The sequence below is a fragment of the Annulohypoxylon maeteangense genome, assembly GCF_022496945.1.
Source record: "Annulohypoxylon maeteangense strain CBS 123835 unplaced genomic scaffold GGS22scaffold_32, whole genome shotgun sequence".
NCBI classification, from domain to species: Eukaryota; Fungi; Ascomycota; class Sordariomycetes; order Xylariales; family Hypoxylaceae; genus Annulohypoxylon; species Annulohypoxylon maeteangense.
Genome location: NW_025953279.1, coordinates 164,791 through 190,119, shown reverse-complemented (window position 1 = coordinate 190,119; position 25,329 = coordinate 164,791). Strand labels below are relative to the sequence as shown.

Genomic DNA, 25,329 nt, shown 5'->3' with positions numbered 1-25,329 from the left:
GAAGCTACGGTAAAAAATCAACAACCTTGGAAATTAACCAGCGTGTAGGATGTAAATCTTAATCGAACCACCATTGACCAGTAATATTTGAGCGTATTGGCATTCATTTATTCTATTTCTATCCCGGATCGGAATGAATTATCTAGCTAATAAACAACCTTCCCGTCGCGCAAACTAATACAAACAAAGGCATAACAGAATACCATTGACGAACTAAAACATAAGTAGGTAAACAAAACGCGATATCGCGCCAGCCGCACCAAGATCCCGCGTATCCATCTTTTCATCTCTCACTCGTGCTTAATTTTTAAACTCACGCTCCAGCATTGTTAAGCACATTATCGACATATTCATGCGCGTCAGCATCGGCAGCATCCCCCGACCGAGATAGAGTGTAATAGATGAAGCCGGTACCGTACGTTAACGCAATTGGAATACTGATGATGACCCAGGCAGGAAATGTCTTGCCCTTACGGAGAAGGATTTGCACAATCTGGACTCCGCAAAAGAGGGAAAAGAAGATGTAAGGAAGCTTATTGGCGGCAAGCCATCGGAAGTAGGAAGCGCCCACAAAGAAGGAAGAGACTAATAAAGAAAGAGCGGCGACAAAAAGAATATGCCAAAACGCTTTTCTAAACGTAGACCATGATGACATGATCACCATCCAAAGCCAGCCAACCAACCCCGTCGGTGGTTTGATAAGCGATTGCAGGTGACTATCCAAGGTCTGCGCATCGACGAATCCCTCTTCGGGGTATATCAAGCCCTGTTTATAGATGACCCAGCAGTCTGAGAGGTTGACAACATCCTGGCCCTCGCTGGTTTCCTTATATCCATCCCAGCTCACCTCGTCCTCGAAAGGCCTTTCCAGCTCGGCTTCACCTTTGCCTTTGTTAATGGGGTGGTACCGCGTTAACTTGGGGAATACGGCAAATTTAACCCTAGCACCGCGGATCCGATGGTACTCCATGGTACGGCGTTCTTCCTCGTTCTGGGGCAGTTTGATGGGAGTTCCGGTGCGGTTCTGAGCCGGTCGCCCGGCCATAGATTCCGTAACGTACTCAGTCCAGTGTCTGTCTTGCTCCTCGTAAAACGCCTTAGAATCGCGATATATTTGCATATCAGATTGCCTCTCGATATCGTAGTCCATACGCGCGCCGGGTGTAGCAGAAAGAACATGAAAAATACTAGGAGAGACGGCGGTGCAGACCTGAATCACACCCGCGTGTGCGATGATAGCGTGTATTTCTTGTAAGAAGCACTCTTGACAATAGTCATTCGCCAGACTGTTCGGAACAACCTCCTTCATCGCGTTAAGTAGCGGTAGGAATACCTTCATCGTCTTGGCCGCCAAGTCGTCAACCTGGGTCCAGAAATTGCGCGGCAGCAGACGTCCCTCCATGCCGTATCTCGCGGTGATAGCACGAGCAGTCTTGCGGCCGTAACCTTCACGTCAACATATTAGCGAATCAACTCTTAAGTAGAAAGGGAGGGGGAGGGCAAGAGAAGACCGAAATAAACTTCCTAGCCGAGATTACTCACCTTCTTTTTGTATCCATAGGAGGTCAAGCCTTTCTAGTTCATCCTGGATAACCCGTTCGGCCCCGAACAAGAGCTCGGTAAAAATCTTTTTCTCTATAATCTGGGCCATGATACCAACTACGAGCCATTTTCGTTGCTGGCTCTCGTTTAAAATAGCAGGCCATCCGCCAACTTTTGAGTCTTCTTGAACAACGAGTCGGGAATACTCGGTGAACTGTTCCGTCAAGTGTGAGCCCCAAATCTGGTTGGGCCCTTGCTGAGACTCTGTAAGATATCGAAGGTCCACGCGGGCATCAAACCACTTATTTGAGAACTCCACTACGTTTTCGTAGAGGGCATTCCACTGGCGCCTAAAAAATTTATCGTCGTAGTCGCCAGGATGGATCTGCCTGCCGAGTAGTTCTTCGACGTTGAGATGCGCAGGACGGACATCATCTCTTAATTCACGTGTCATGATGTATGCATCAGATTTTTGAGTCTTCAGGTCCCGTCTCGTGTCCTCATCTGGGTCTATGATATCGCTTCTGTCGTTAGGCTCGGCGGCTACGATATCTGAGGTGTCCCACTCCTCCCAGCGGCCCTCTTTCTTGGCCGCTCTGATGTGCTTATAGAACGGTCCCCATTTTTTGTCAGAGTCTCCGAAAATTCCCGTCCACAGTAACTCGAAAACGCCCTTGGGATAGTCCCGGACATCTCCCTCCCTCGGATAAATCGCAGGCCGGACATTTGACTCGGTCGTCGCAGGCTTCTCCCCAGCCTTGCCGCCAGCTTTATTGCCAGGACCCCGGATGCCGGGGGTGCCAGGTACCGCCGATGCCATCATGTTCGTTGTGTGTCTAGGTACGTAGTATAATTGTGTAGCTCTTATACTTGATATTTGCCAATCCTGCTATCTGAAGTTGATACACACAGAAAAAGAAAAGAAAAATCTCCTACGAATTTAGTAGAATTTAGTGACGATTAGAATTAAAATGGACTCTAGGAGAGCAGAAGTTTATGATACTTTCTGGTTAAAAGGGCAACCGGAATTAGCAGCGATCAGAAAAGTTAGTAAGTGAACAAAGACTACCAATGCACAATGTTTCGAGACAATGACCGGTCTCCTCCAACTGTGATTGGATGTTTCCGTATGCTTCTTACCGGATTCAGTTATACAGGTGGACTGTCGCATTCCAAGGACCGCAAGCAGCCCGCCGGCTACTCCATTCTTTTATATCGCAAAAAGTATCTAAGTAGGTACCTAGACAACTGAACAAAGTCAAAGTAAAAAAAGAATTCGCTTTCATGCTATTGCGAAGCCATCGAATAGAGAAGCTTCGAGAAACAAGCCAACGGGAAATGTATGGAGATAGGCACAAAGGATTAGGATATGTATCTCTTCGATCTTTTTGTTCCTACGCTGAGTCCTTCCAAGCCTCTAAACATGAAAGACATCTATCTACCTAAGTATAGTTAATGTTAGCTATCGTACAGAGTCGCTCAAAGCCAATTGTTAGCTAGAAGACGGACGCCACCCTTTACTTCTTTATCAATTGTTTTCTCTCGTTTTTATGAAGGGTGATATTGCTGAGGTTGAGCTGGAACTTCATAGATGGGCTGGCTGGGGTTCACGATCTGCTGGGGATGGACGTAAGAGTTTCCAGTGGGTTGAGATGAGAGAGGAGAGGGCGAGCTCTGCGGGTAATAACCCTGCTGGGGATCAGGAGCCCCAGCCACGGGTATAGTATGCTGAGGATAGACCTGTGCGGCCTGAGGTTGCATCTGGAACTTCTCGCCATCGCTAGGCGATACAGCCGCAGCCGGGGCACCCCCGGACGCCACGACTAAAGGCATGGCCTTTAGTCCAGCCTTTCGGTGACGATGAAGCATGACGCCGTGGATGGATAGCGAGATAACGTATAGAAGGCTAGATAGTGTTAAAGAAATTATGTCTACAATCGACTTATAGTTTGGTAGGTAGCTTACAACTGGATACCACCTAAGCCCGCAGCCGCAGCGAGAGATCCGCCGTAGATATTTACCGCCGTGTTGTAGCTGCTTAAGTCGTAGTATTCATCATAGTAGTCGCTGTATTCGTGGTAGTATGCGAACGCAGAAGCAACCTGAGCAGCGAGGAGGGCAAATGAGATCAACCAAAAAATGACGAGAAAGATATCTAAGCCGAGTATGGCCCAGTAATTGAAGGCCTTCGGAGGACCAAAATTCGCAACCAGGCAATATATGCTAGTAATGATAGTCGCGACCGCCTATAAATCATATCAGCCTCGTTCTCGTTTCCTATCTCGCTTACTCAGGAAACTATCAGGATTGCATACAGTGAATAACATCAAGGCATCCCCCGCAAAAACTAAGTAAGCAATTCCAAAAGCGCACAACCCCAAACAGACGATGCTAAGGATTAGTTGGATTATCCGGATAGCAACGAAGCCTTTGGGGTAGAGGGGGATGTGTTCCTTCCCAGGGGCTCGCTGGTTGGAATACTTCGAAGACGGTTGTTCCATCTCGGCAAATGAAAGAAAATGTATAGCGAATAGAGTACTATACAAAGGATACTTGATGTACAAATGTGCTAATAGTATGTAACGATCATGAAGAGAAGGGCGGGACGTGCCTCAAGTAATAAAGGGGGGGGACATCCTGCTCATATGCATCTATAGACCCTAGCAACTCTCTGCAGACTAAAGACCCTTACTTGAGCTGCAAATCGTCCGCTAACTAAGAATAATATTAGCCTGCTTCATGATAGGAGGGGCAATAGGGTAGAAATCGACAGCGAAAGGCAGATTTCAGCTCCTACTAGGTATGTAGGCATCTGGCCCAAGGTCCCTTGGCTAGGTACTTGACTAGGACAAGGATAACAACAAATGGTAACTATCGCGCAACGAAGATGGGATCCGCCCAGGACGCTTAGATCCTGGGGATCTAGTAAAATGAGATGGGGTATTGTGGCTTCATAGCGGCAGCCTATCACGGAAACGCCAATGGAGATTGGGCTGGTTTGCGGCTTTTTGGTGGTGTTTTTTGTTTTGTTTTTGCGGCTGAGATTAGAGCCATATACTGGAAGGCATAATACACATCCTTGCCAGCTGAGAGTGTATTGGTTACTTACAGACTGCAGCAACGCGATGTTACCGCATAGTATAGAGGCTGGCCTCAACTTGTCAAGCTTTGGCAAATCTGTCAGTTACATATTAGAAGGTCTACTAAAAAGAGAGAATCACGAACAAAACATCATGTACGGGCACTAATAAAGCCTGCTAGTCGACATGGTCGGGACATTCCCGCTCGGACGACGATGTTATTTTAGGTCAAGTATTATCGACGACATGCAGCCTAACAGCATCGGGATGTTTGGTCGCTGTGACTGTTGCCGATACAGAAGTAAATGAGTGGCTTGCGGTATTAGAGAGGATAATTTCGCGACTGGTTGTGAGATTGAAACTTGGCGCATAGCTAGTAAGTAAAAAAACTAAGTAAAGAACCAAGCAACAAAATTCAAAACACTCGATACATACCCTCGGTACCTATATAACGTCGTATTTCTCTCAGCTGTATAAAAATGGAGTTCGAAGCTGAAGGGAATATCGATTCTGCAAGAAGCGTTGACGAGAAAAGAGACGATACAGAAAGAAATGTATCTGTGTTAAGTGCTAGCTACTATCAGCTAATGGAAGCGAGACGTATTTCTATTGGTTTACCAAAGCGCCCAAGATCTTGACTGAGTTTAGCGCACACGGCATTTCATGCTGGGTTGAAACTTGGCGCATCGCGGCATATTGGCAGGGTTAAATTAGATAACGGTACGGCTAAGCCGATCTGGTCGATCTGAATAGAATACCTAGGTTCGTACGGTCTGCGAATTGTTGATTACCTACTATGTAGATAGGTCGAGAAAAAATGCGAGATGCTACAATTTGAATCTGAACAGGGGTTATTTTTTAAACGACGCCAATGGAGACGGGAGTGGAAAATTACCTAGGTACTATGTACCTATCAACATGGTGCTATTATATAACGGAGGTAGTTGTCGCAATTCGTCGAAAATACGGATAAGCCCCTAAGCTTGTGGTCTTTTATCTGTTAATCAAAAGTCCAGTATATATTTGGTACTAGGTAGGTACCTACCAGGTAATTATGAAGAACCAGGCAAGATTACAACCTGGAAACAACAAAGCGCCGCGCGTACTCTTTCTAGGAAGATAGGTTTTTTCTAACAAAGAACCTTGGGCTATAGGAGGAAAAGTAAAGGGGTAGGTAGGTACATTGTAGGTACCTATGAGTTAGTTACTGAGCAGATAGCTACCTATCCACCTATCTACATACCAGGTAAACGTTAATAAACCAACTATATGTACCTACCTACCTACCTACCAAGGTATGTTATGTGATTCCAATACAGATCGAGGCATACGACATTGAATGTTCGGTACTCTCGAGTAACTCAGGGTGCACTGTTAGGTTGATATCTACCTAGGTACCTACCTACAGATACCTAGTATTAGGCAGGTAGATGAGAAATGATTAAGGGTACCTTAGCTAGTATGGTCCAGTACCTACATAGGATGCATTTACAATTTGTAGGTACAAGAGCAGACTTAACATGAGAAAGAACTCTATGAACCCCTAAATATACTCAATATGTGCTCACATAAGGATCAACCACGTGGGGTTTAGACTTCTGTAAAGTGAGATATCCGAGCTATCTCTATTCGTTCATACACTCTTGAAACTTACCTCCGCCCCATTTTTGACATCATATCTCTCACGTTCCCTATTGCCCAAAGCATAATTTGAGGGGTATGTCGTAAGAAGGAAGAAACGTCTTGAAGATACCTACCTAGTACATATGTATCCTTCTGATTCCTTCATTAATAAATTTTCTCAAAGGTCCATCAAGTTAGGTAGGTAGATACCCATTCACTTGTATACCTCAGACCTAACCCTAGCTCGAAGTAGAGGAACATATCTCCCAATATGTCAAGACGTCCTCCTCCAGAGCCAGATTCCAGCCCCAAGATAAAATCTCGCTGGTCTGAGATCGAAGATAACATCCTGAAGCAGGCGGTGGCACGACACGGCGTGAGTCATTGGGACGACGTGGCTAGGCTTATTTGGACGAAGAAGAGTGCCGAAGAGTGCCGCGCACGGTGGGCGGAGATAGTCCCTCTGCTGCATGATGGACTCGCGCAACGAGAGCACGATCTTGGGCAGCGTCGTAAGAGGAGTATGACGGCATTCGCGTCGGTATCAGAGACGCCACAGAATAAGAACACGCCGAGCTTCGAACGATTACCGCCACCCTTGATCCAAGATCGGAAAGGGGAAGAGGAATCTACCAAGACTCAGAGTTCAGTTGGGTTTAAGTCGAACATCCAGCGCCATACTGAACCCCCATCGCCTTCATCTCGAGCTCCATCAACAACAAAACCTCCACCTTCATCCCTCGCAGTAGCCCTGACTGCTAGAGGACGTCGAAACACTGAACCTGGAGTTCGACCATCCCAAACAGCTGCGGAATCTCGCAACGGGGAACGGCAAGGGAGAGAATGGATGGCGCCTCATCCGCTGATGCCGGGACGGTCCCGTAAACAATCTATCTCGCGGAACGTGGCAGTGTCGAGGAATGACGATAGTACCTAGCTGATTAGTTAATCACCCTTTCTCAACCCTGTGCTATCGGCAACAGCTCGTGAAGTACGTCGCTCGGTTCGGAGGATTTCAAAGGTCCTAGTGTTCGATTAGCGAGCGAGGACATACGGTAACGGTGCAGAAATATAGAAAATATAATGACATAGATAAAGGGGGTCGACAGATGTTCAAGATATACCAGGTACTCAGGTAGCTGTAGCTGATATTATACCCATCATGTCGCTCAATATCACGGAAGACACCGTATCCAAATACATAGTTCTCGAGCGAAAACTTGACCTTATATATAGTCAATTAACCCAACGTCCCACCAAGTCCCTGTAGCAGTGTACGATGTCTATTTTACAGTAATTTGCCGGCTTTGTTCTCGTCTGTAATCGTCACCTCTTCGCAGGACATTAGCTCCCATCACCCATGCCGCAGCCGCGAGAGATAGAGACCCCTCTCGGAGATCATTAAAAAAAGACCCGGGACCCATAAAGCCATCTTGCACGCAAGAGTCACCCACTATAATCTTACCCACCCCGCCGATGCTTTCTTGTCCGTCTATATATCGTAGCGAACAAGATGCCAACTTAATAATTGTAATAATAATAATATAAAATAGAAAGAAATTGATTCCCATTCTATCGTAACTCTGTCGATTTCCCCACCGAACCGAACAATCCGCGAAGCCGGTGATGAGAAACGATCAATGTCAAGTTAGATAGGTTGGTATGTATGTATGTATGTATGTATGGTATGCCGGTGAAATGTGTCGTCGCATCGACTCAATTCATCTGCTCGAAGAGTAAGTGATAAGTTAGGTACAAATCGAGCCGACTATCGTACGGCTCTGCACAATCCATCAAAGCAAAAAGCCCACGGGGTATCTGATCGAGACCTGATGCAAAAAAAAAGTAATAAAGAGCACAAGGGGGAAAATGACGAGTTTGAACTCAATTTTGGAATTCAAACAATGAGACGTAAAGGTATCGGCATGAACCTCGTTCGCTTCGTACACCCCTTCTAGGAGAAATCGTCTGCGGTTGGTGACATGACCAGACGGTCGATTCGCTGGACTAGGTCTTTAGTCTCGCGTACGATCTCGAAGGCGATAGGCGGTAGCGTCTGCGTCCACATACGCCATTCCCTGTCGCTATCTCCGAGGCCGCGAGCTGCTAGATCTTTACCCTGCTCACCAGCTTCAAGTAAGCGTTGGCGACAGGCGGATAGTCGATCCGTCATCTCGCTGCTGTTGCCGTACGCCTCAGTCTGCGCAACAACTTTGCCGACGATATCGGCGATCGATGTAATCTCGTCGTTGATCTGCTGGATGGGCGCATCCCCACGGATGGAGCCGACCAGGCCTTGGATGGTCTGAACCATGATCTCGGTTTGATCTTCGAGATATATCTTGAGATCTTCGTTCTTGGCATCCTGTCGTCCCAAGCCGTTGGGGGAGTTATTCTTATTTATCCCCATGAAAGTCATCCCGTTTACGCCGCCGTTATACCGTTCGCTGGATTCCCTCGGCGAGCTAACAGGGCTATATGCGGAAGAATTGGCACTATCACGTATTCCGGCACGCAGACCTTGGAAAGGCGGAGGGGGTACAAGAGGAGAATCCTGCGGTCTCATATACGCTTCCTCCTGCTGCGTCGTCGTAGAGCGATTCGAGAAGAACCCGGTCGACTCTACCGGCGTCACCGTGCCATCATCGCCAGCCTCTAACTCGCCAGCCGGCGTGGCGCGGATTTTCACGATTCGTAATAGTTCCACCAAAGCAGCGACCAGATGAGAAGCAGCCGCATCAAGCAGAGAGACAGGGGAAATACCGGCCCCGGAAGCGAAATTCTTGGATGCGGTAATTAAGTTGTTTGCGGTGGCAGATACACGGCTTTTAAGCTTCTGCTGCTGCTGGATTTGTTCCCCGTCATTAGGCTGGGATTCGTCGATGTCCTTGGTGATGCGTCGGACACTGACGATTACCGCTTTCATAGAGTCAATCACTTTGTCCGGGTCATCGATACGAGCCCTCTGCAATAATTCGTCAATGGCAATTTGAAACTTGGTGACGTGAACGTCCTTAACCAGACCTTCATCTTCCGTGAAGCCCCTCTCTCGCACATACTTGCCGGCATCCTGATCGATCGTAAGTCCCATCGATGAGGCACGCATGTTGCGAAGTTGGGTCTTGGTGCGGGCGTAACGGTTTCGCCAGTCCCGGACTTCTTGTTCTAGCCGCTCGACGGTCTTCTCCAGCTCGGACTGTCTCTCCCAAGAGGGGCTGTGTTGCTGCGAGAGTATCTTCATCTCTTCCAAGAATTGCCGAGCTTCTAACCGCACACTTTCCGTCACTTGCTGCTGCTCTTGAAGTGCTTTGCGTAGCTCCTCGTTCTCCTTAGCAACTTCAGAATCTCCCCCGATGCCCCTATTGCTACCGCTTTGCTGAGCCTCTTCAAGCTCCTCCCTTAATTTCCGCGTCTCCATGGCATTATCATCTCTCACCCTGTCGAGCTCTTCTCGTAAGGACTCGTTCAGATTCTGCGCTTCGGCCAATTTGCTCTCGAGTCCTGTGCGCAGGTCATCCCATTCTCTTTTTTCCACGTTAGAGGCTGTTGAACGGGATCGTTCGCCATCCATCAATTGGACCAATTCGTCGTCCTTCTTTTTTAATTGGTCCTCCATGCCGTCTATCTTATCCCGTAGCTCCCGTACTTGGATTTGGTAGTCGTCGATAAGTTTCTTGTCCACCTAAAATCGGTAAGTTAAAATCCAAGTCGCTCTCGGTGACCGACGGCGGCGTTCATTGAAAACTTACTTCAGACAAGCCACCACTTGTTCCAATACTTCTTTTACTCTCTCGGTTACGTGATCTAAAATCGCTCTCGTCGTTCGACCCACCCTCATCGTCTTCCTCGACCATCGTGCTCTTGTTAGGCACTATCGTATTGCTCTGGAATTGTTTGGCGAGAGGACGGTCATAATTACCATTTCCAAGACCAGGCGACGGCGGCACGGGATAGTCGCCGGCAACCCTCGGAGCTGCCGAGCGGATGGAGCTCGCGTCTGACGGTCGTCGCATGCCATTTGGCCCTCGCATACCCATTGGTGTGCCCGCTCGGCTCGAAGGCATTCCCGGAGTACTCATCCGAGGAATATCCCCAGCAATAAATCGAGGTATGCGTCTTTCCAATTCGCAGAACACGTCCGTCGCGAGGTCTCTAAATCTAGGCGAGCCAAGGGTCGAAAGTTTCTGTCGAGCTTGATTACGCTTCGGGTGAAAGGTGTCTTCGGGTAATAAATAGGTCGGCGGACCGACGTTGGGGGGTGCATTGGGTGGCCTTCGACTATAAGCTTGCCGTCGCATCAATTCGTCAAAGACGTCAGTCGACAACTCCAAAAACTGAACCGAAGACAGGCGCAACAACTTGTCCCTTGCCCTATTAGGAGGTGGATTCGCCCTGCCATCCTTGGAAGTGGAAGATAAGTAACGTTTGAGGGCGACGTAATGTTCCCCTAGGACCGCTTCGGTACCTTCTTCGCGGAGACTTCTCCCGCTCTCGCTTCCCGCGTAGGCACTAGAACGTCCGACAGAAGGTGGCGGCGACGGACCGCCTACGCTCCTCGGACCAGGAGGGAAGCCATTCATGTTCCCGTTGGAACCGTTGGAGTCTGGGGGGGAGACGGGGCCTCGATTGTTGGGATAAGGACCGTCGTTGTCGACGTTTTGGTATTTTGACATTCCGGACCATTCGCTGCCAGCGCCTACAGAGACAGGTGAAAGCGGCGCATTTCGGGTATTCATGGTCAACATCAAGGTTGGGTATGCGAGCGTGATGTTGGATGTCTTTGGGGCTAAGGCAAACAACAAAGAAAGGCGGAGGGGAGAAATGCGCGCGCCACGTGAAAGAGGAGGAATAGGAATGGGAGTAGGAATGGGAATGGGAATCGAGGCGGCGGTAGAAGTCTCAAACCTAGCCCAGCCTAGTACTGTCAAATCCGATCTAATGCAGCTGCAGCTAGCTCCCCCTTGATTCCTAACCCGAATCGAAAACCGGTCCTGACTTTTCCTTCTTTCAACTGTTGCTCTGCGGTAATTCACTAAATCTCTACCCCTTTCCCATCCGAAAAGCAACGGTAAGCCGCCGAGGGGGAAGACGAGAGCGCGTGATAACAATTTGATAAGGTAAAGCGAATTTTATCTCGCGGCAGTAGAATGTAAGTCTGGTACGACCGATAGGAATAGGTGACGAGGAACGTAGTACAATCGTGGCACAGAAAGTCTTGGGTCGAAATTGTAACTGTAGCAGATGTTGCTATCCCCATTCCACGCGCAACAGGTTATATGATCAAAATGGAAAGGAAATTAAGAATTGAGGCAAGGGATGAGGCTTTCGGGGTGAGAAAACCGAGTAAAAGAAAAGGAAGAAGCAAAGTCCGTCGACAGACTTCGAATTTCAAACTTGGGGGGGTGAAAAGAACGTATGTTCCAAGGTGTCTTGTGGCTGGTGGCGTCTCAAGTTGGATAATTCCAAGATGCAAGCAAGTTGTTGCAGGTTGCAGGTTGCAAGTTGCAAGGAGGATTGCTGCAGGTACAGGCAAGTTACAGGCAAATACAACGCATTGGACATGAGTCATGTATGTATAGCATGTACAGAAATGCGCCGTAGGTGGGAAACAACCTTAAAAGTTTGTGGGAGAATTTACAAGTTGTTGCAGTATATTAAATCGAACATCCTAAAAAAATAAAAAAAGATGGTGGAAGCATGAATGAAACCTCTTTACCTCAAAGGTGGTTGAAGCAAGACGGGGGAGACGGGGGTCGACAGGGGTTTCTGACCAATTGGGAAAAGGGGCGGAGACGTATTCAGGGCAGTTTGACCGGGGATCACGCCTGACTAGACAGTTTTGACCGTGCTGACCGTGACTAAACCACATTTTAGCAGTTACGACGAACGCCGGAATGGGTCCAGTAAGTGGTTTCCTATTTATCTCCGCCCATTGTGAAATTACTATGTACACAATGTACTTACCTGCATAACCTATATTGACGTATGCTTCATGTACCTAATTTATGTAGGTAGGTACTATGTAGGTACCTGGTTATGCTTTAAACATTGTATCCTTCGTCGATAATTTCTCATATCCCAATAGTTCAATGTCCTAAGGACCCAAGGTTCAAAGCTGTATAGAGAGGTATTTGCAATGAATCGTGGAGATGCCCTATGACGAAAAAATGGTGCAATCACGAAAAATTATGCTTGCTTTAACACCTACATATTTTTACATAGTAAAATAAGCTTTTCTTGGATCTCTTCGCGTCGATGGTGTAGTAGTGTTTGCAGTATTCCTTTTTATGCACCCGCAGGGATACCTAGTGTGAGCGAAGTATTGGAGGTGAAGGTACATCGCTCATCTTCAACCAAAATACCTAGGGATGGATATTTTTAAGATTAAAAATATGCTGCGCCATCCACCTTTCATTCTTTGCTCCAGTTTTCAAACTGGAAATGACTAGCGCCCAGCTGGTGCGGAATCACCCGTGAAAATGTAACAATTATTATTTGCATTCTAGAAGCACACGGGGCATTAAAACCGTTGACATTTGTTTTTATGTGCTTACTTGAGAAAAGAGGGAGAGAGAAAAGATCGTCGGACGGGGGCATCGTAAGTCTCGACCATCCGCCGGCGGGATGGGAAAATCGAGATCAAAAAAAGATCTACAGCTAAAGTTCCCCATCTCGTTCTATCCCCGATGATGATATCTCTTTGTCAGATTTCCCCTTCCTTGCCGATGGGGAAAAAGAGACGGGGGCTAATTGGACTTGGGGATTTCCTCATCCTGTCAGCACTATTCGGTCAAATATGTTGCACAATAATATCATTTACCTAGATACGATTAGCTTCAACGCAAATAAGCTGAAGGCAGCTTAAGCCGAACTCTCATTGGCTAATGATGATGGTTTGTCGTGGAGTTCGAGCGGTTCTCGTCGCGCGCGCTTCAGTGGCTCCCGCATCAAGAAATTTTATAGCGACTAAAGGGGGTTAGGGCTCCCCTATTCTTGCCCGTCGAAAGATCTTGACTCAGAATTACTTAAACCAATAACTAGTAACATGTGCGATTATAATTCAATGACTCGATGAACTCGTCATCACTATTATCACGATAAATTTAGGAGTGGTAACTGATTGACATGTAGAACGTAACTCCTCGGATTAAGAATGCCTAAATCCATATTATGAAGCTATCACTAATTATGCTGATAACCTCACAATTCTGCAGGAAGACTTCAAGTAATAGCCCGTTAGATAGGGAAATAAATAAATAATCTTTTCAACCAAATCAACATATTTCTACTATGAGAGCATGATTATGCATAATCATATTCGCGTGTTGGGTCTTTTTGAAAGAAAATCAATGTGAATTCCCTAGGTAGACAATTATTGTCGTTGTGAGTTTTGTTGCCTACCTAAGGAGAAGCTATCCATGACCAATAATTTTGGTTCATATAGGTAACCATGATTGTGTTCATGAGATATTAAAGAGATGTGGTATATCAATCTTAACAACTTCACCAAACATATTGTCTTAGAATTCACAATTTGTTCGGATTGCATGTGGATATATCTCGTAAGATCTTTTGAATCAAATTTAAGACAGCTGGTGTGAGAAAACTTGGTGTTTTTTTTAGCTACACAAAGGTAGGTACATAGTATATCAACTTAGTATAACTAGAATCGACTACCCCTCGAATGTATCCATTATATACTCGGGATAGGTAGTTAGGGGTAGGTATTTGTGTAGGTACCTCCCTACCTAGCTGCCTAGGTAGGTAGGTTGGAAATTCTAGTCCAAATATTCATCCCCCTCAAAACATGTCACCTGCAATATCACCTCATTCGAAGGATATTCTATCCTTGGGTTGCTAAGAAAATGATATGGGCCGAATCACGAAGCCCATCGAAAAAAACAAACCCATTTATAATAATGGTTGAAGGATGATTGGTCTAGGAGGAGTGCGACTCTTTTTGACTCCTGTTTCTAAAAGGTGTAAGTAGGATGTGTAGCTGATTTTCCTTACTCTGCCAGTATCATGTTACTTAGCCTGAAAAGAATTAAAAAAAAACCTCTCAATTAATCAGCATCTGAAGTTGTTCTCATATCGTAATTGCTTTTGGGTGCTTGTTATGTTTATGGGAGACGTAGTTCGGTGGGAGCTTAGGATTGGACAGCGCTGACACTAGGAGAGAACAAATTCCAAGTGTCATTGAGATTTGTTTTTGATGGTAACGTAACTTAGGAAATATTAGTAGAGCTTTTCTTCACAACTAGCCTTGCCACGTCTTTAAACCAGATCTAGTGGTAAGAATTGGTAATTGTCATTCTAAGCTGCAAATTTCAGGCAATGATCAAGTGTCGGTACGCCTCTAATCATCGGTGATGGAAAATATTCCGGGGTATCATGGGTAAAAAGAAATTCCGCAACCACATATCAAAACCAGGCTAACGTCCACGTCGCCGGCAAATTCGGCCACCTCTCCTGCCATTCTCCAATTATCTCCGGCACACGTTCGTCAAATGTGGCCCTGCTAGCAGCGCTCGCCATGTCGAATGCGGCGGGTCCCATGCTCTCACGTTCCTCCCTAGCCGCATTGTTTAATGAGTCTGCGAGGTCGAGAATGCCTCGACCCCCGATCGAGGCTTCTTCGTGGTTATCCTTGATGTCAACGTTGATGACATGAACGGGACGGTTCAACGGGGAACCTCGATTCAACAGATCATCAATGACAGCATCCCAACATCTCTCTTCGCACGTAAAAACGATGTCGACCACGCCACCCTCCGTACCTTCGCTTCCGCGATCTGTCGTATGATCGGTTCTGGGAATGCCTATTTGCCAATCCTGCCATCGTTCTGGTCCCCACTTCACTTGTCTATTTCTTCCTAGCATGTTCAATAGACCATTGGCAGTATATAACCTGGGATCTTTCTCGTGGAGTTCCTTATACATCGCATCGTACGATACCTTATTAAACTGGTATACATTGGGTTGAGTAATCGAAGGTCCGGGAAGCCGAACAAGAGACCCTGTACCAAAAGATATGACGGGATAGTGAGCCTGCGATAGTCGTAGATGTGCTTCCATCGACCTTCTTTGTGTAAGTTCGTCTGATATAGGAATGTGGTTTAAACTTAAGAGGAATACCTATTTTGATTACTGGCACAGACAGTACAGAATTTTAGCTTGAAGCCCCCTGGATCTTCTCGCTCGCCATTTGTTGCCGGAGCACCAGGGGCTGGGGTTCCATTTGCAACTTCCATTTCGTATATTTGGATAGCGTATTTAGCTCAATCGCATGAGCAAAGTAGATGTCGACGAAGCTCGTCGCATGCTCAGCAATTGCAAACCACGACAGCAAACACACTACAGACCTGTTTAATTCTGTTAACGAGTTTCCCCAAACACCTCGGTAGGTAAGAGTGTAGATTGAGTAAATTGAAATAATATTTCCCGATTAATTCAGATAATGTTGCGTAAGGTAATGTTAGGTGTCACCATAGGAAAGTAAGACAGCTCCAATATTAATTTTCATCATTTAAGAAAATATATCAATCGTTTGAGAAAATAAACGAGCGAGCAAAAAGAGATTTGGCTTACTTACTTTTCGTATAGAAGATATGTAGCGTGCGCAATTGTCGAGTTCGTTGGAATGATGCGCGTTGAAAATATATTGATGCAAATTGGTGAAAGCTATTAACAAACAAGGATTGCGGATTACACATCAATGTGTGGCGGCTTATCATTAATCCATTTCGGTTTGGAACGGATATTCATATAAATACATACCTAGGTACCAAGTACTTAGGTATATAGCGGGGCTTCTTACCGTCAACCTTGAGCTACCACTATGAAGGTACTAGGTACTAAGTACCTACTACTACAGCGATGTCTCTTACATAATCAAAATTGAATAAATGTATTGAACCATAATTACTAGGTATGATTTCTAGATTCTTCTAATAAATCTCTGTTGCACTTAAATTACTAGATATATCAATATAGTAGTATATGGTAAGTTCTTGCCACCTTCAGCTTTCTTCCAAGTTCAAGGTTCTGAGGTTGAATGAGGGGGGGCAACATAGACGCAAAAAATGTGAAACAGGCGACAGAGTGACACCAATCACCACTCCGGCGAGAAATTATATCCAATGAAGCGGTTACGACGTATCCGGTTTGTACGTCGGCGCCCGACATGCAGAGCAAGTAAGGCAGTCGAAATTGATATATGTCCAGAAATAGAAACATCATCTGCATACGTACACTCCGAGTCTCCCCCTTACACAGGTTAGACTACTTACTCCAACTTGTCCTCCCGTTCGATGCAACATCCGATCCAACCAGCTATCATTCCGGTCCGGCTCGCATGCGCAACACCAGACGAGTTTTCAACCTCCCACCACCGAAACTACACCATCTCTCTACTCTACAATGACAAGGCGTCACCTAGGCTGTATCCCATCTGGATGAAAGGGTCACCTTGTTCATTGCGATACATAACCCCTCCCCTATTAGCTAGGTGGCTGGAGCTCTTTATTACGAGAACTTCATTACACTAGTACCATATATCATAGCCTTGTTTCCAGCAAACCTAACATTTTTCGTAAGTCATCGTCTGTATTCGAATTTCCAGTACCGACTAATATCAGACCGCTCTTTTGTGCTCGTAACATCTATGCATGTGGTGAATTAGCGATGACGGACTGAGGCATCGGCTAGGGGTCACGTGTGCGGCACGAATCAGCGATGCCGACTTGTTTCACCATTGACTAGATGCATAGTTCCTCGGGCTCATCATCGGATTCGTCAATCATATCCGCAGGATTAAATGTGGTGTTGCTGCATAGTGTGAGCGCTAAGGAAGCATGACGAAGTATTTCATGTAAGTCTTCACGTCGAGAATTCTGAACATCATCACTAGGTGCCTTATATCAACGGAAATAACTCACATTGTGGGAATATCCAGGTGGCTATAAAAGGTACCTACGTAACTTTCCAATTATTAAATTTATATGTACCTAGTCTGAAACCTCTATATACTATGTAATGTGTTGTTGGATTATATATTACTAAGTAATATTTCCTCACCATTACCTGGAACCTAATTGATATAATACGCCCACTCGATCTAGGAGAACGTTGTTGCTATCTAGCTAGGTAGGTATAATCTTAATGAATATTATCTTACTATTCTATGTATACCTGTTTCCATCGTCTTTTCAATTATAATAACATCCGGATGCAAGTGACACATGATATACGGATAATACTGGTGGTATAAGGTAGGTAGATAGAAAATGGACAATCCCTCGCTTTTATTCATCGTCTTAATACACTTTCTTTAGTAGGCTGCCTACCTAACTACCTAGGTACCTAGTGGTTGGTGGGTATAGTATTCCTCGCAGCGAAGATGATCCAATTATCGACAGCCTCCCTCCGCTTCAGCCCTTCAATAACACACAGAAGACAACTGTGACCTTGAGCCAGGCTCCTTGAAACGCGCACCTACTTTCCTTAAATTCAATTTGATCATTGTATCGTCTCAGCCTCCATCTTTGCGTGTTGGTGGTGACTTGTCAATGTTAGCAGGCTCGACAGGCAACCGGTGCCACCGGTGCATCTCAGGTGCTTATTTGCTGAACCCCGCCTAGCCCGCCGTAAGGGTTCCCAAGGGCGAAGAGCCGCTAAAATAAGGGAACCGGCCAGTAGGATCTCTTGTCCCGCGCGCTTAATCGCAACCAATTCTAGACCTCCCTGTAGCCAGTCATCAGTTAGATGAGATAGGAGCCGCTAGAGCCTAGAGGTTGGTGACTTGTCCTGGTTTCCGTTTGCGATTAGGTTCGTAACACAATACAATGTGCATATCGATACCTGTCTTTGGAATGTATATTACTACTAGGTACCTAGGTAGGAATATTATGATGATTATTTTGAAGTTATCGTCAATAAACAAGAAGTATGTATGATGGATACTACTAGTAAGTATTATCATAATAAGCCAATGGTTAATATACATGATTCTACAACGGATAGGCAACATTAAATCTTGACAAGCAGCTAAGCCACTGTTAGTCCTGGGCTAATCCCGCTACATGAACTTAGACCTACCTACCAGCCTAAGGGATGTAGCCGGGTACAATATTGCACTGCAATACAAAATTTAATGCTCCAATTGATCCTGCTAGTTATTAAATGTTCTCGCAATTGCCAATTGGACTTGCCCAACCACTGCAGACTGCAGGAGCAGACAGGCAGGCAAGCAAGCAATTTGGAAGCAACATTGAACAGAACTTCAACCTGCATTCCATTTTCCATTCTCCATTCCCCACTCAAACTTTCCCATCTGATCTCCACAGTGCTAGTACTACACCTGCCAGACCTGCCTAGCACTTCCAGGGCTAGGTAATCTGGTAGTGGCCTACCGCTAAGAGAACTAACTAAACTTTACCCTACCGCCAAATTTACAAAGTGATTTTTTGTACTTTTTGAGAGTTACGACACTTTTTTAACCTTTGTTCACCCCAGTGCCTCTGTTTATTCTTCGTAGGCTTCAACAGGCCAGCCCAGGGCTCTTAACACGGCTCTAACCTTTTTTTTTCACCTTAAGACTCGGATTCGAGACCTCGAGTCTTCTCTATCCTACGTAGTAGACATAACCAACAATATATGCGCCAGCGCCTACATTTCAGTTCGCGACATTCTTTTTCTCCCTTGCCGCCTCGCTCTCTTTTTACCTTCAGGTATAGATATATACGCCGCGAATACGACTTAATTCAACGACGAATTATAATACGACAACACTAGGATCTTGACCTATACTCATACGGACGTCCTCGTCGTATTCCGGGTACTATTCGCGTAGAGGCTGACAAGTTCGGCTAACCTCTTTGAAGAGGAAGGCAAAGTTCGCAAGTCTTTGTCGCCGTATCGTCGTGAACGTGAAGCAGAATCGTTCCTCGGGAATTTTATATACGATCCTAACAACGCCACCGTTTCCGACCCTGACTTCGATCCTGACTAATTAAACAACGTCGAACCGTCGATCAAGTGTCGCATACGATTGCGAAACAACTTGCGGGCCGAGTCTGTTAGGCGCCAATCGCATTGTGTAGGTGTCTCTTTGTCGTGCTGTGCTGTCTGCACCGGACCGACTGTGCGAAGAGACGGCGCACGTAGTAATACGCATTGCGTAGAATTCCACCATATATCTTTCTATCTTGGGTACGCATTCGAAGACTGTTCCGGTCTCCCTTCCTCGATGACCGCAATTATGTCTTCATCGTACTCATCGCCAGCCATCTCGCCTCCAGCAGCTCCGTCGCAACATCAGAATACCACGCCGACGACCTCGACTTCGACCACGAATCCGAATCACCCCGCCTTAGCTCCCCTAATAACGTCACCACCTTCCCGACGATCAGTCATACCGCGACCGATGTCCCACGCTTCCAAGAATCGACTGTCACAGTACTCGACGGGATCCGTCCCGTCGCGGTCGCGGCCCGCCTCTTACCTATATCCCATCTTCCACTCCAGCCTTTCTTACACTACCGTACGAGATTTCGCTTATCCGCCCACACATCTCATGCACTATGGCCCCCCGCCGGAGCCCTCGAGACCACCCTCCGGCATGACCACCCCCGCTAGCGAGACGAGACGACTGTCGGACCCGCCTGCCTCGTGGGAAAGTAAGATGGGATGGGACTGGACTTCGGACGGCGGTCTTGGAAAGGGTGGCGAGCTAGCCCCGATTCATTTTGGCGACGGTCCACCTTGGAGCGAGGACGAAGATCTGCAGAGCCCTGTCGTCAGCTCGCGGCATAGGAAGCACAAGTCGACGTCGGCGGTCACAGGGCATCATAAGGCACGAAGTTCGAGGGACGGCGGCGCGTCATCGATATTAAGCACGAGTAACTTGGATGTGGAGAGAGGATATTACGTAGGGACGAGCGGTGACGGGAGCGAAAGGTATTACGTGAGTCAGGGTGGGGAGGCGAACGGTCCTGGAGGAGAATTTGTAACATATCCGCCTGAGCAAGCAAGACATTCTGTCAACGCATATCAAACATCGTCAGATCAGCGGCCACGGAATTATGCCGAGAACGAGGCAGGGTATCGGTCAGGATCGGACGCCTCGAGTGCCGCTTCGTCCCCGGGATATCGTCCGTACGACGAATCGAGATATTCGAGAGATTACCAATTTACCATCACCTCGCCAGACGAGGAGATGCACGGCAAGGCCGTCGCATTATTTGATTTCGAGAGGGAGAATGAGAATGAGTTGCCTTTAGTAGAAGGTCAGATCATCTGGGTATCGTATAGGCACGGCCAGGGTTGGCTTGTGGCAGAAGACCCTAAGACTCAGGAAAGCGGTCTGGTGCCCGAAGAATACGTTCGCCTACTTCGCGACATAGAAGGCGGCATGACAAGCTTGACAGGCCAGCTCGACGGACCGGCGACTCCGAACGACGCAGGTACACCGACGCAGGCCGAACATAGCGGGCATGCGATACTGCCTCAAGCCACACACGCCCCGCAGCCCGGTCACGTCTCGACGGGGAGTAATTCGACAAACGGCTACCATCAACCTGTCGTCTCGACATTCTCGACCTCCAGTAAGGACTTGGATCCGTATCCGCAGCATCTCCTAGGTCAGCACGGACAGCCGCCTCCGCAAGTCGTACATTACCACGGCCAGCGTGGGGGCAGCCAGGCTAATACACCCACGGCCCAGAATTCGTTCGGCGATACCCCGCTAGGTCGTAGTAGCCAGGAAGGCAAACGCAGCAGCTCGACGTCTAGGAAATCTCAAGGCCTCGACGTTTTACCCCACTCAAAGATGAAGTCGGCGGCTCACGAGTCCCCTCTAGACAACGAGGACCAACAGACCGCTCAAAAGCAGTGACGCGGTTGCAGATGCGATTTATGCAATCACATGTAATAGTACACAGACACTGCGAATCTCGAATCCAGGTTCAATCGTCTAGGTATACGGAGAATACAATTCTTGATATAACCTCAGCAGTGTCTAGCTCTGCCACGACTTTTGCGACCATCGACTATATTTTATAAAGGATTGTTATGTTTGGATTGTTTATCCAATATACCGGCTCACGGCCACCAATACGTGTCGATGATGCTCAACTGTCCTCAATTGGTTCCCGACTATTCTCAGCCGATGCGATAGGATCGCATACGAATAGATAGTGGTAGGGAGTTGGCCGAACGCAAATTTGGATGAGGATATCCACACGCTCGGCTTATGCCGTATCTAGGAAAAGGAAATGGGATGCAGATATGGGAGACACGTGGTCATAATGATCATATGATCAATGAAGATAGGTTGAATGAGAATTGACATGATCAAGCACTAGTCTATGAGCCTATAGGCGTTATTAATGGATGTCCGAGATCTCGCTTTAAATGGCTCTTCGGAGACTGTAAAATTTAGGATAACGGTTGTCATAGAAGTGCCAGATCTGATCATCAGCTTAAATGTGCCGTGTATTTTGTGTATTTTTTTTTAAAAAAAAAAGAATAGGATCCTCTGCGATTCCTATAAATGTGTTTTAATTTGATGTACCACTACCTATTAATATTTAATTCCTTGCCGGTGAATTTATTTCCAACTAAATATCCCATGTTGGGTAGTTTGTATTCAACTACCCACCTATGTTCAATTGATTCTCTTTGGTGTTTAGGTAGGGATAACTGTGGGTACCTAGGTGTTAGCAGAGGAATAGGGGGTTAGTTGGAACTCATAAACTCATTAAGGCGACCAAACCAAGGGGAAACACCTATATTGATTTGATCCTGGTACTGGACTAACTAGGGCCCTCCAACTTCATTGCAGCCCAGCGACATAGTAGTTGAAATTACAGAACCCATTCGTCGGGCTATCCGAAACATCCACCTTACTACTCGCACTCGCAACAACCTGACCACTCCCATTCACTAGCTCTATCTTCTGAGCCCCTTTCTTTAACCCGGAGACAGATCTATAATTCAACCCAGCGCTCACGGCCTGCGTAGCAAGTACCTGGCCCCCGCTCGTGACACGGATACTCATGCCCGAACTACCCTTCGGCAAAACGACCGCGTAGTTTACCGCGTCGACAGCGGCACCGGAACCGCGCAGTGAATCGCCGTTGCAGCTGGTTAGAACGCCCCGGTACCACATGGTGCCTGCGAAAGCGCCGGAGTGCGGAGTCATGGATCCGACGGACGTAGCCCCAGCTTTGAAGGCATCGATAAAGGAGGCGATGAGGGGCTGCCATCCGTCGTGGGGGATCGTGTCCGAGTTGCCATACTGGAGGATCTCGGAGGTTAGGCCCTCGGCCCAGCAGGGGCCGATGTAGTGGCTTTCTCCGGCGTCGTTCTAACGTGGTGGAAATTAGTATCAGGACCTTCTTTTCTTAAGTAGGTGGAAGCTCAAATTTTTGCTTACCCAGGTAATAACTTCGGTAAAATCGGGCGATAGCGAAAGGATTTGCTCCATTCGCTCAGGGAGGGTTGTTTCGCCGGCTCGGTACCAGGAGTCGCCACAGCAGTGCTTGTATTGAAGAGTAGAGAGGCCTGTGATCAGTCAGTCTTGATTGTTCACTGATCTTCCACTCGTGTGGCTTACCCATCATATAAGCCTTGCCGGCGGCGTCGGCAGCCGATTTAATGGCTTGGTCCTTCGTCGAAGATACATTTACGGGCCTGTCAGAGGTATCGGGCCAGGATGTCTCCCAAGTGAAAACCCCATCAATGGCGTCGCCCCAGCTCTGGAAAAATGCAGACGGGTTGTTGTAATAATTACCGTCGGCTTCCGGGTTCGGGATGAGGTAGACATTGTTGGTGTTCTTGAAATTCTTCCACGTATCGGGGCCGACGCTACCCCCGCTGTATGATGATACGACGGGCAAATTATTATACTTCAAGTATGCGGCATGATCCTTGAACTGAGTGAACAGGGCCTGGTGCTGGGATATATCTCCATTGCCATAGAAGTCGAAGCTGAAGAACAGCTTAAATGGCTTAGTGCTTGCGTAATCAAAGAGCTGCTGAGCGGTGTTTATGGCCCAATCTGCAGTTGGGTTTCCCACATTCAAGGCAAAGGCATCAAATCCGACATTGATCGCCCCATCTATATCCAACTTCGCGTGGTTGGTGTTTGCATCTACAGTACCGACCTATTGTACTGTTAATATGAGTGTTTACATTTCCCATGGGATATTTACCATGTAATGAGCAAATACAAGTTTGCTTTCCACAATGGACTGGGTCAGAAGCGCGGAGCCGGCAAGTAGCAGCGCCAACACCGAATTGAGCTTGCTGTACATGGTGACGAGTATGGCTGTAGAGAAGTTAAGGGATAAAAGGGAGGTAATAATTCTGATGTTAGTGCTTAAGGAGAAGCATATCCAAAGAAGTTGATAAGGGGTATCTTGATCGATTTATATATCTTTACCCTCTAAGATTCTCTCGATTCAAACTTGTACAAGACTTGGCGAAATACCCCGATCCTACCATAAATCGATATATTTTAAGCCTCGTTCGTATGCGATATATTACTGATGAAGCCATATATTCATCCGGGTTCTCCTGGTCCCCATAAGGCCGGTAGGGCGGTCTCGTGGTACTTTGTATGTAGGACGTTAGGCTGGTAGCCACTCTGTTCCATCGTAGTGTACTGGTCGGGCCTTTCCCGTATCCTGAGATGGGGCAGGAATAGGTTGTGTGCCCAGGTGGTGTCTGAGATCTTGGAGTCCATCCTTCAGACCTATGCTACCATTGACGTAGCTCCTCCTTAAAATAGGGGATAGTTAGAATCATAGAAGTATTACAGTTTTGAACATTAACCTCAGAGAATGTATTTAATCGTTAACCAGGGTCCCAAGATGCCGGAAGCATTCATGGCATACCGAAACTATCTGGACTGAATCCTATAAGCAGCGGAACCTTTCTTCATTTGGCAGGACATTACAAAAAATCAACTCATTCGTATTAAAAGACGTGTGGTATGAGACTTATTCAATGATGAAAAAGGAAGTTGGCTTCTCTACCTACCGGGGCTGATTGTTACTTTAGAAAACGCCACAAAGTCGCGACGCTTGGGGGCTGAAGGCATTTTTGATCAAGGGGTTTAAGCTTCTGACGTAAGGCTCCCAAGTTTCATACCAGGCGATTTTACCCCACAACCACCCCAAATTTGGACGACAATAAGTCCATACATTAGCGTTTCGTGGAGAGGAACCTTCTTTAGGGCTTACAATAACGGTAAGGCTTAGGCTAGGCATCGTCCATAGATCGCGGATTATCTGAGTCGTGGTAACGTATCATCAAGAGTTAGCTATCGAAGCAAGAGATATTCTTTACATAACCCGACAGAGCTACCTGAGTAAATATCTATTTAATCCGGTAGTAAGTGTATAGTGTGATTTGGAGATGAATCATGCTCATGCGGTGCCACGGAGTCATTTTATTTATTTCCCACCCCAAACATTTCCGGAAATCGTAATGTCAATGTAAATAGGTGACTATCTATTTTTGCCATTGACGAAGTAGGATTGTAGCTTGGTAATGAAACAGGTCCGTCCACATCTGCGTTTGTTGTAAATGATGTATTGGCATCGTAAAATATGTTCAGCCACCAAGTTTTGTGAGGTCGCAATTGTGTCCAATATTACGCAGCCTTCGTTAACAAGTTTCCTTGATATTAACCAAGATAATGACTAAGGAAACAATAATTCAAGGTGCAATCGTGTGGCGTGTAGTTACATAGGTACCTAGTAGTAGAGCTGAGATGTATGCCAATCCCCCTTGCTAGAATTATATATCTGTTGGTACCTACGTAACACTTAGGATATTTATATATGAGGTAAACTACTACATACCTTGAACTTGAAGTGAATACCTACCTACCTAATAGAGAGAGGTCTTTCAGAAGTTGACCAGTATTACTCGGAAACTCGGGAACTTGAAAGCTTTGTTGGTACATTGGTTGTGTTTGAGCATCGGGCTTATGAACCTTAGGTATTGATGATCACTAAGATAAAAAGAAAGGGGGGGATGCCTTAGTGGGGTATTACCTAGCAGTCTACCTAGG

At 46.6% G+C, this 25,329-nt stretch overlaps 7 protein-coding genes across 7 annotated transcripts; 2 read left to right on the top strand and 5 right to left on the bottom strand.

Moving 5' to 3' along the window:
• Positions 1-313: 313 nt before the first annotated feature.
• GGS22DRAFT_193671 (uncharacterized protein) lies at positions 314-2,362 on the bottom strand (the record flags this gene model as incomplete). Its single annotated transcript, XM_047965408.1, has 2 exons — positions 314-1,446; positions 1,543-2,362. 2 exons carry the CDS (start codon positions 2,360-2,362, stop codon positions 314-316), a joined length of 1,953 nt encoding a protein of 650 aa, XP_047813915.1.
• Positions 2,363-3,039: 677 nt separating this feature from the next.
• On the bottom strand, positions 3,040-4,283 carry GGS22DRAFT_100861 (uncharacterized protein). Its single transcript, XM_047957678.1, has 3 exons — positions 3,858-4,283; positions 3,508-3,788; positions 3,040-3,448 (listed from the first exon to the last, which is right to left on the bottom strand). Exons 1-3 carry the CDS (start codon positions 4,041-4,043, stop codon positions 3,091-3,093), a joined length of 825 nt encoding a protein of 274 aa, XP_047813914.1. The 5' UTR covers positions 4,044-4,283; the 3' UTR covers positions 3,040-3,090.
• A 2,233-nt stretch (positions 4,284-6,516) lies between these two features.
• Positions 6,517-7,355, top strand: GGS22DRAFT_198395 (uncharacterized protein; the record flags this gene model as incomplete). Its single annotated transcript, XM_047966129.1, has 1 exon — positions 6,517-7,355. The coding sequence occupies one exon, from the start codon at positions 6,517-6,519 to the stop codon at positions 7,180-7,182; it is 666 nt and encodes a 221-aa protein (XP_047813913.1). The 3' UTR covers positions 7,183-7,355.
• A 652-nt stretch (positions 7,356-8,007) lies between these two features.
• On the bottom strand, positions 8,008-11,253 carry GGS22DRAFT_100846 (uncharacterized protein). The gene is made up of 2 exons (XM_047957677.1): positions 9,995-11,253; positions 8,008-9,927 (listed from the first exon to the last, which is right to left on the bottom strand). The coding sequence occupies exons 1-2, from the start codon at positions 10,988-10,990 to the stop codon at positions 8,200-8,202; spliced, it is 2,724 nt and encodes a 907-aa protein (XP_047813912.1). The 5' UTR covers positions 10,991-11,253; the 3' UTR covers positions 8,008-8,199.
• Positions 11,254-14,440: 3,187 nt separating this feature from the next.
• GGS22DRAFT_100838 (RNA polymerase II subunit A C-terminal domain phosphatase SSU72) lies at positions 14,441-15,735 on the bottom strand. The gene is made up of 2 exons (XM_047957676.1): positions 15,384-15,735; positions 14,441-15,327 (listed from the first exon to the last, which is right to left on the bottom strand). Exons 1-2 carry the CDS (start codon positions 15,497-15,499, stop codon positions 14,670-14,672), a joined length of 774 nt encoding a protein of 257 aa, XP_047813911.1. The 5' UTR covers positions 15,500-15,735; the 3' UTR covers positions 14,441-14,669.
• Positions 15,736-19,671: 3,936 nt separating this feature from the next.
• On the top strand, positions 19,672-21,141 carry GGS22DRAFT_182612 (uncharacterized protein; the record flags this gene model as incomplete). The annotated part of the gene is made up of 1 exon (XM_047963987.1): positions 19,672-21,141. One exon carries the CDS (start codon positions 19,672-19,674, stop codon positions 21,139-21,141), a length of 1,470 nt encoding a protein of 489 aa, XP_047813910.1.
• An 892-nt stretch (positions 21,142-22,033) lies between these two features.
• GGS22DRAFT_100802 (glycoside hydrolase family 71 protein) lies at positions 22,034-23,687 on the bottom strand. The gene is made up of 4 exons (XM_047957675.1): positions 23,462-23,687; positions 22,864-23,413; positions 22,684-22,811; positions 22,034-22,614 (listed from the first exon to the last, which is right to left on the bottom strand). The coding sequence occupies exons 1-4, from the start codon at positions 23,561-23,563 to the stop codon at positions 22,081-22,083; spliced, it is 1,314 nt and encodes a 437-aa protein (XP_047813909.1). The 5' UTR covers positions 23,564-23,687; the 3' UTR covers positions 22,034-22,080.
• Between the last annotated feature and the right edge of the window lie 1,642 nt (positions 23,688-25,329).

Bases quoted from the DNA above. Each gene is read 5' to 3' on its own strand.
- GGS22DRAFT_100861 (XM_047957678.1), bottom strand. From the start codon at position 4,043: ATGGAACAACCGTCTTCGAAGTATTCCAACCAGCGAGCCCCTGGGAAG. The intron at 3,789-3,857 runs GTATGCAATCCT...TATGATTTATAG, and splicing joins ATGCCTTGATGTTATTCACT to GCGGTCGCGACTATCATTAC. The intron at 3,449-3,507 runs GTAAGCTACCTA...AACACTATCTAG, and splicing joins GGCTTAGGTGGTATCCAGTT to CCTTCTATACGTTATCTCGC.
- GGS22DRAFT_100846 (XM_047957677.1), bottom strand. From the start codon at position 10,990: ATGTTGACCATGAATACCCGAAATGCGCCGCTTTCACCTGTCTCTGTA. The intron at 9,928-9,994 runs GTAAGTTTTCAA...TACCGATTTTAG, and splicing joins CAAGTGGTGGCTTGTCTGAA to GTGGACAAGAAACTTATCGA.
- GGS22DRAFT_100838 (XM_047957676.1), bottom strand. From the start codon at position 15,499: ATGGAAGTTGCAAATGGAACCCCAGCCCCTGGTGCTCCGGCAACAAAT. The intron at 15,328-15,383 runs GTATTCCTCTTA...TACACAAAGAAG, and splicing joins TGTGCCAGTAATCAAAATAG to GTCGATGGAAGCACATCTAC.
- GGS22DRAFT_100802 (XM_047957675.1), bottom strand. From the start codon at position 23,563: ATGTACAGCAAGCTCAATTCGGTGTTGGCGCTGCTACTTGCCGGCTCC. The intron at 23,414-23,461 runs GTAAATATCCCA...ACAGTACAATAG, and splicing joins TTGTATTTGCTCATTACATG to GTCGGTACTGTAGATGCAAA. The intron at 22,812-22,863 runs GTAAGCCACACG...GACTGATCACAG, and splicing joins CGGCAAGGCTTATATGATGG to GCCTCTCTACTCTTCAATAC.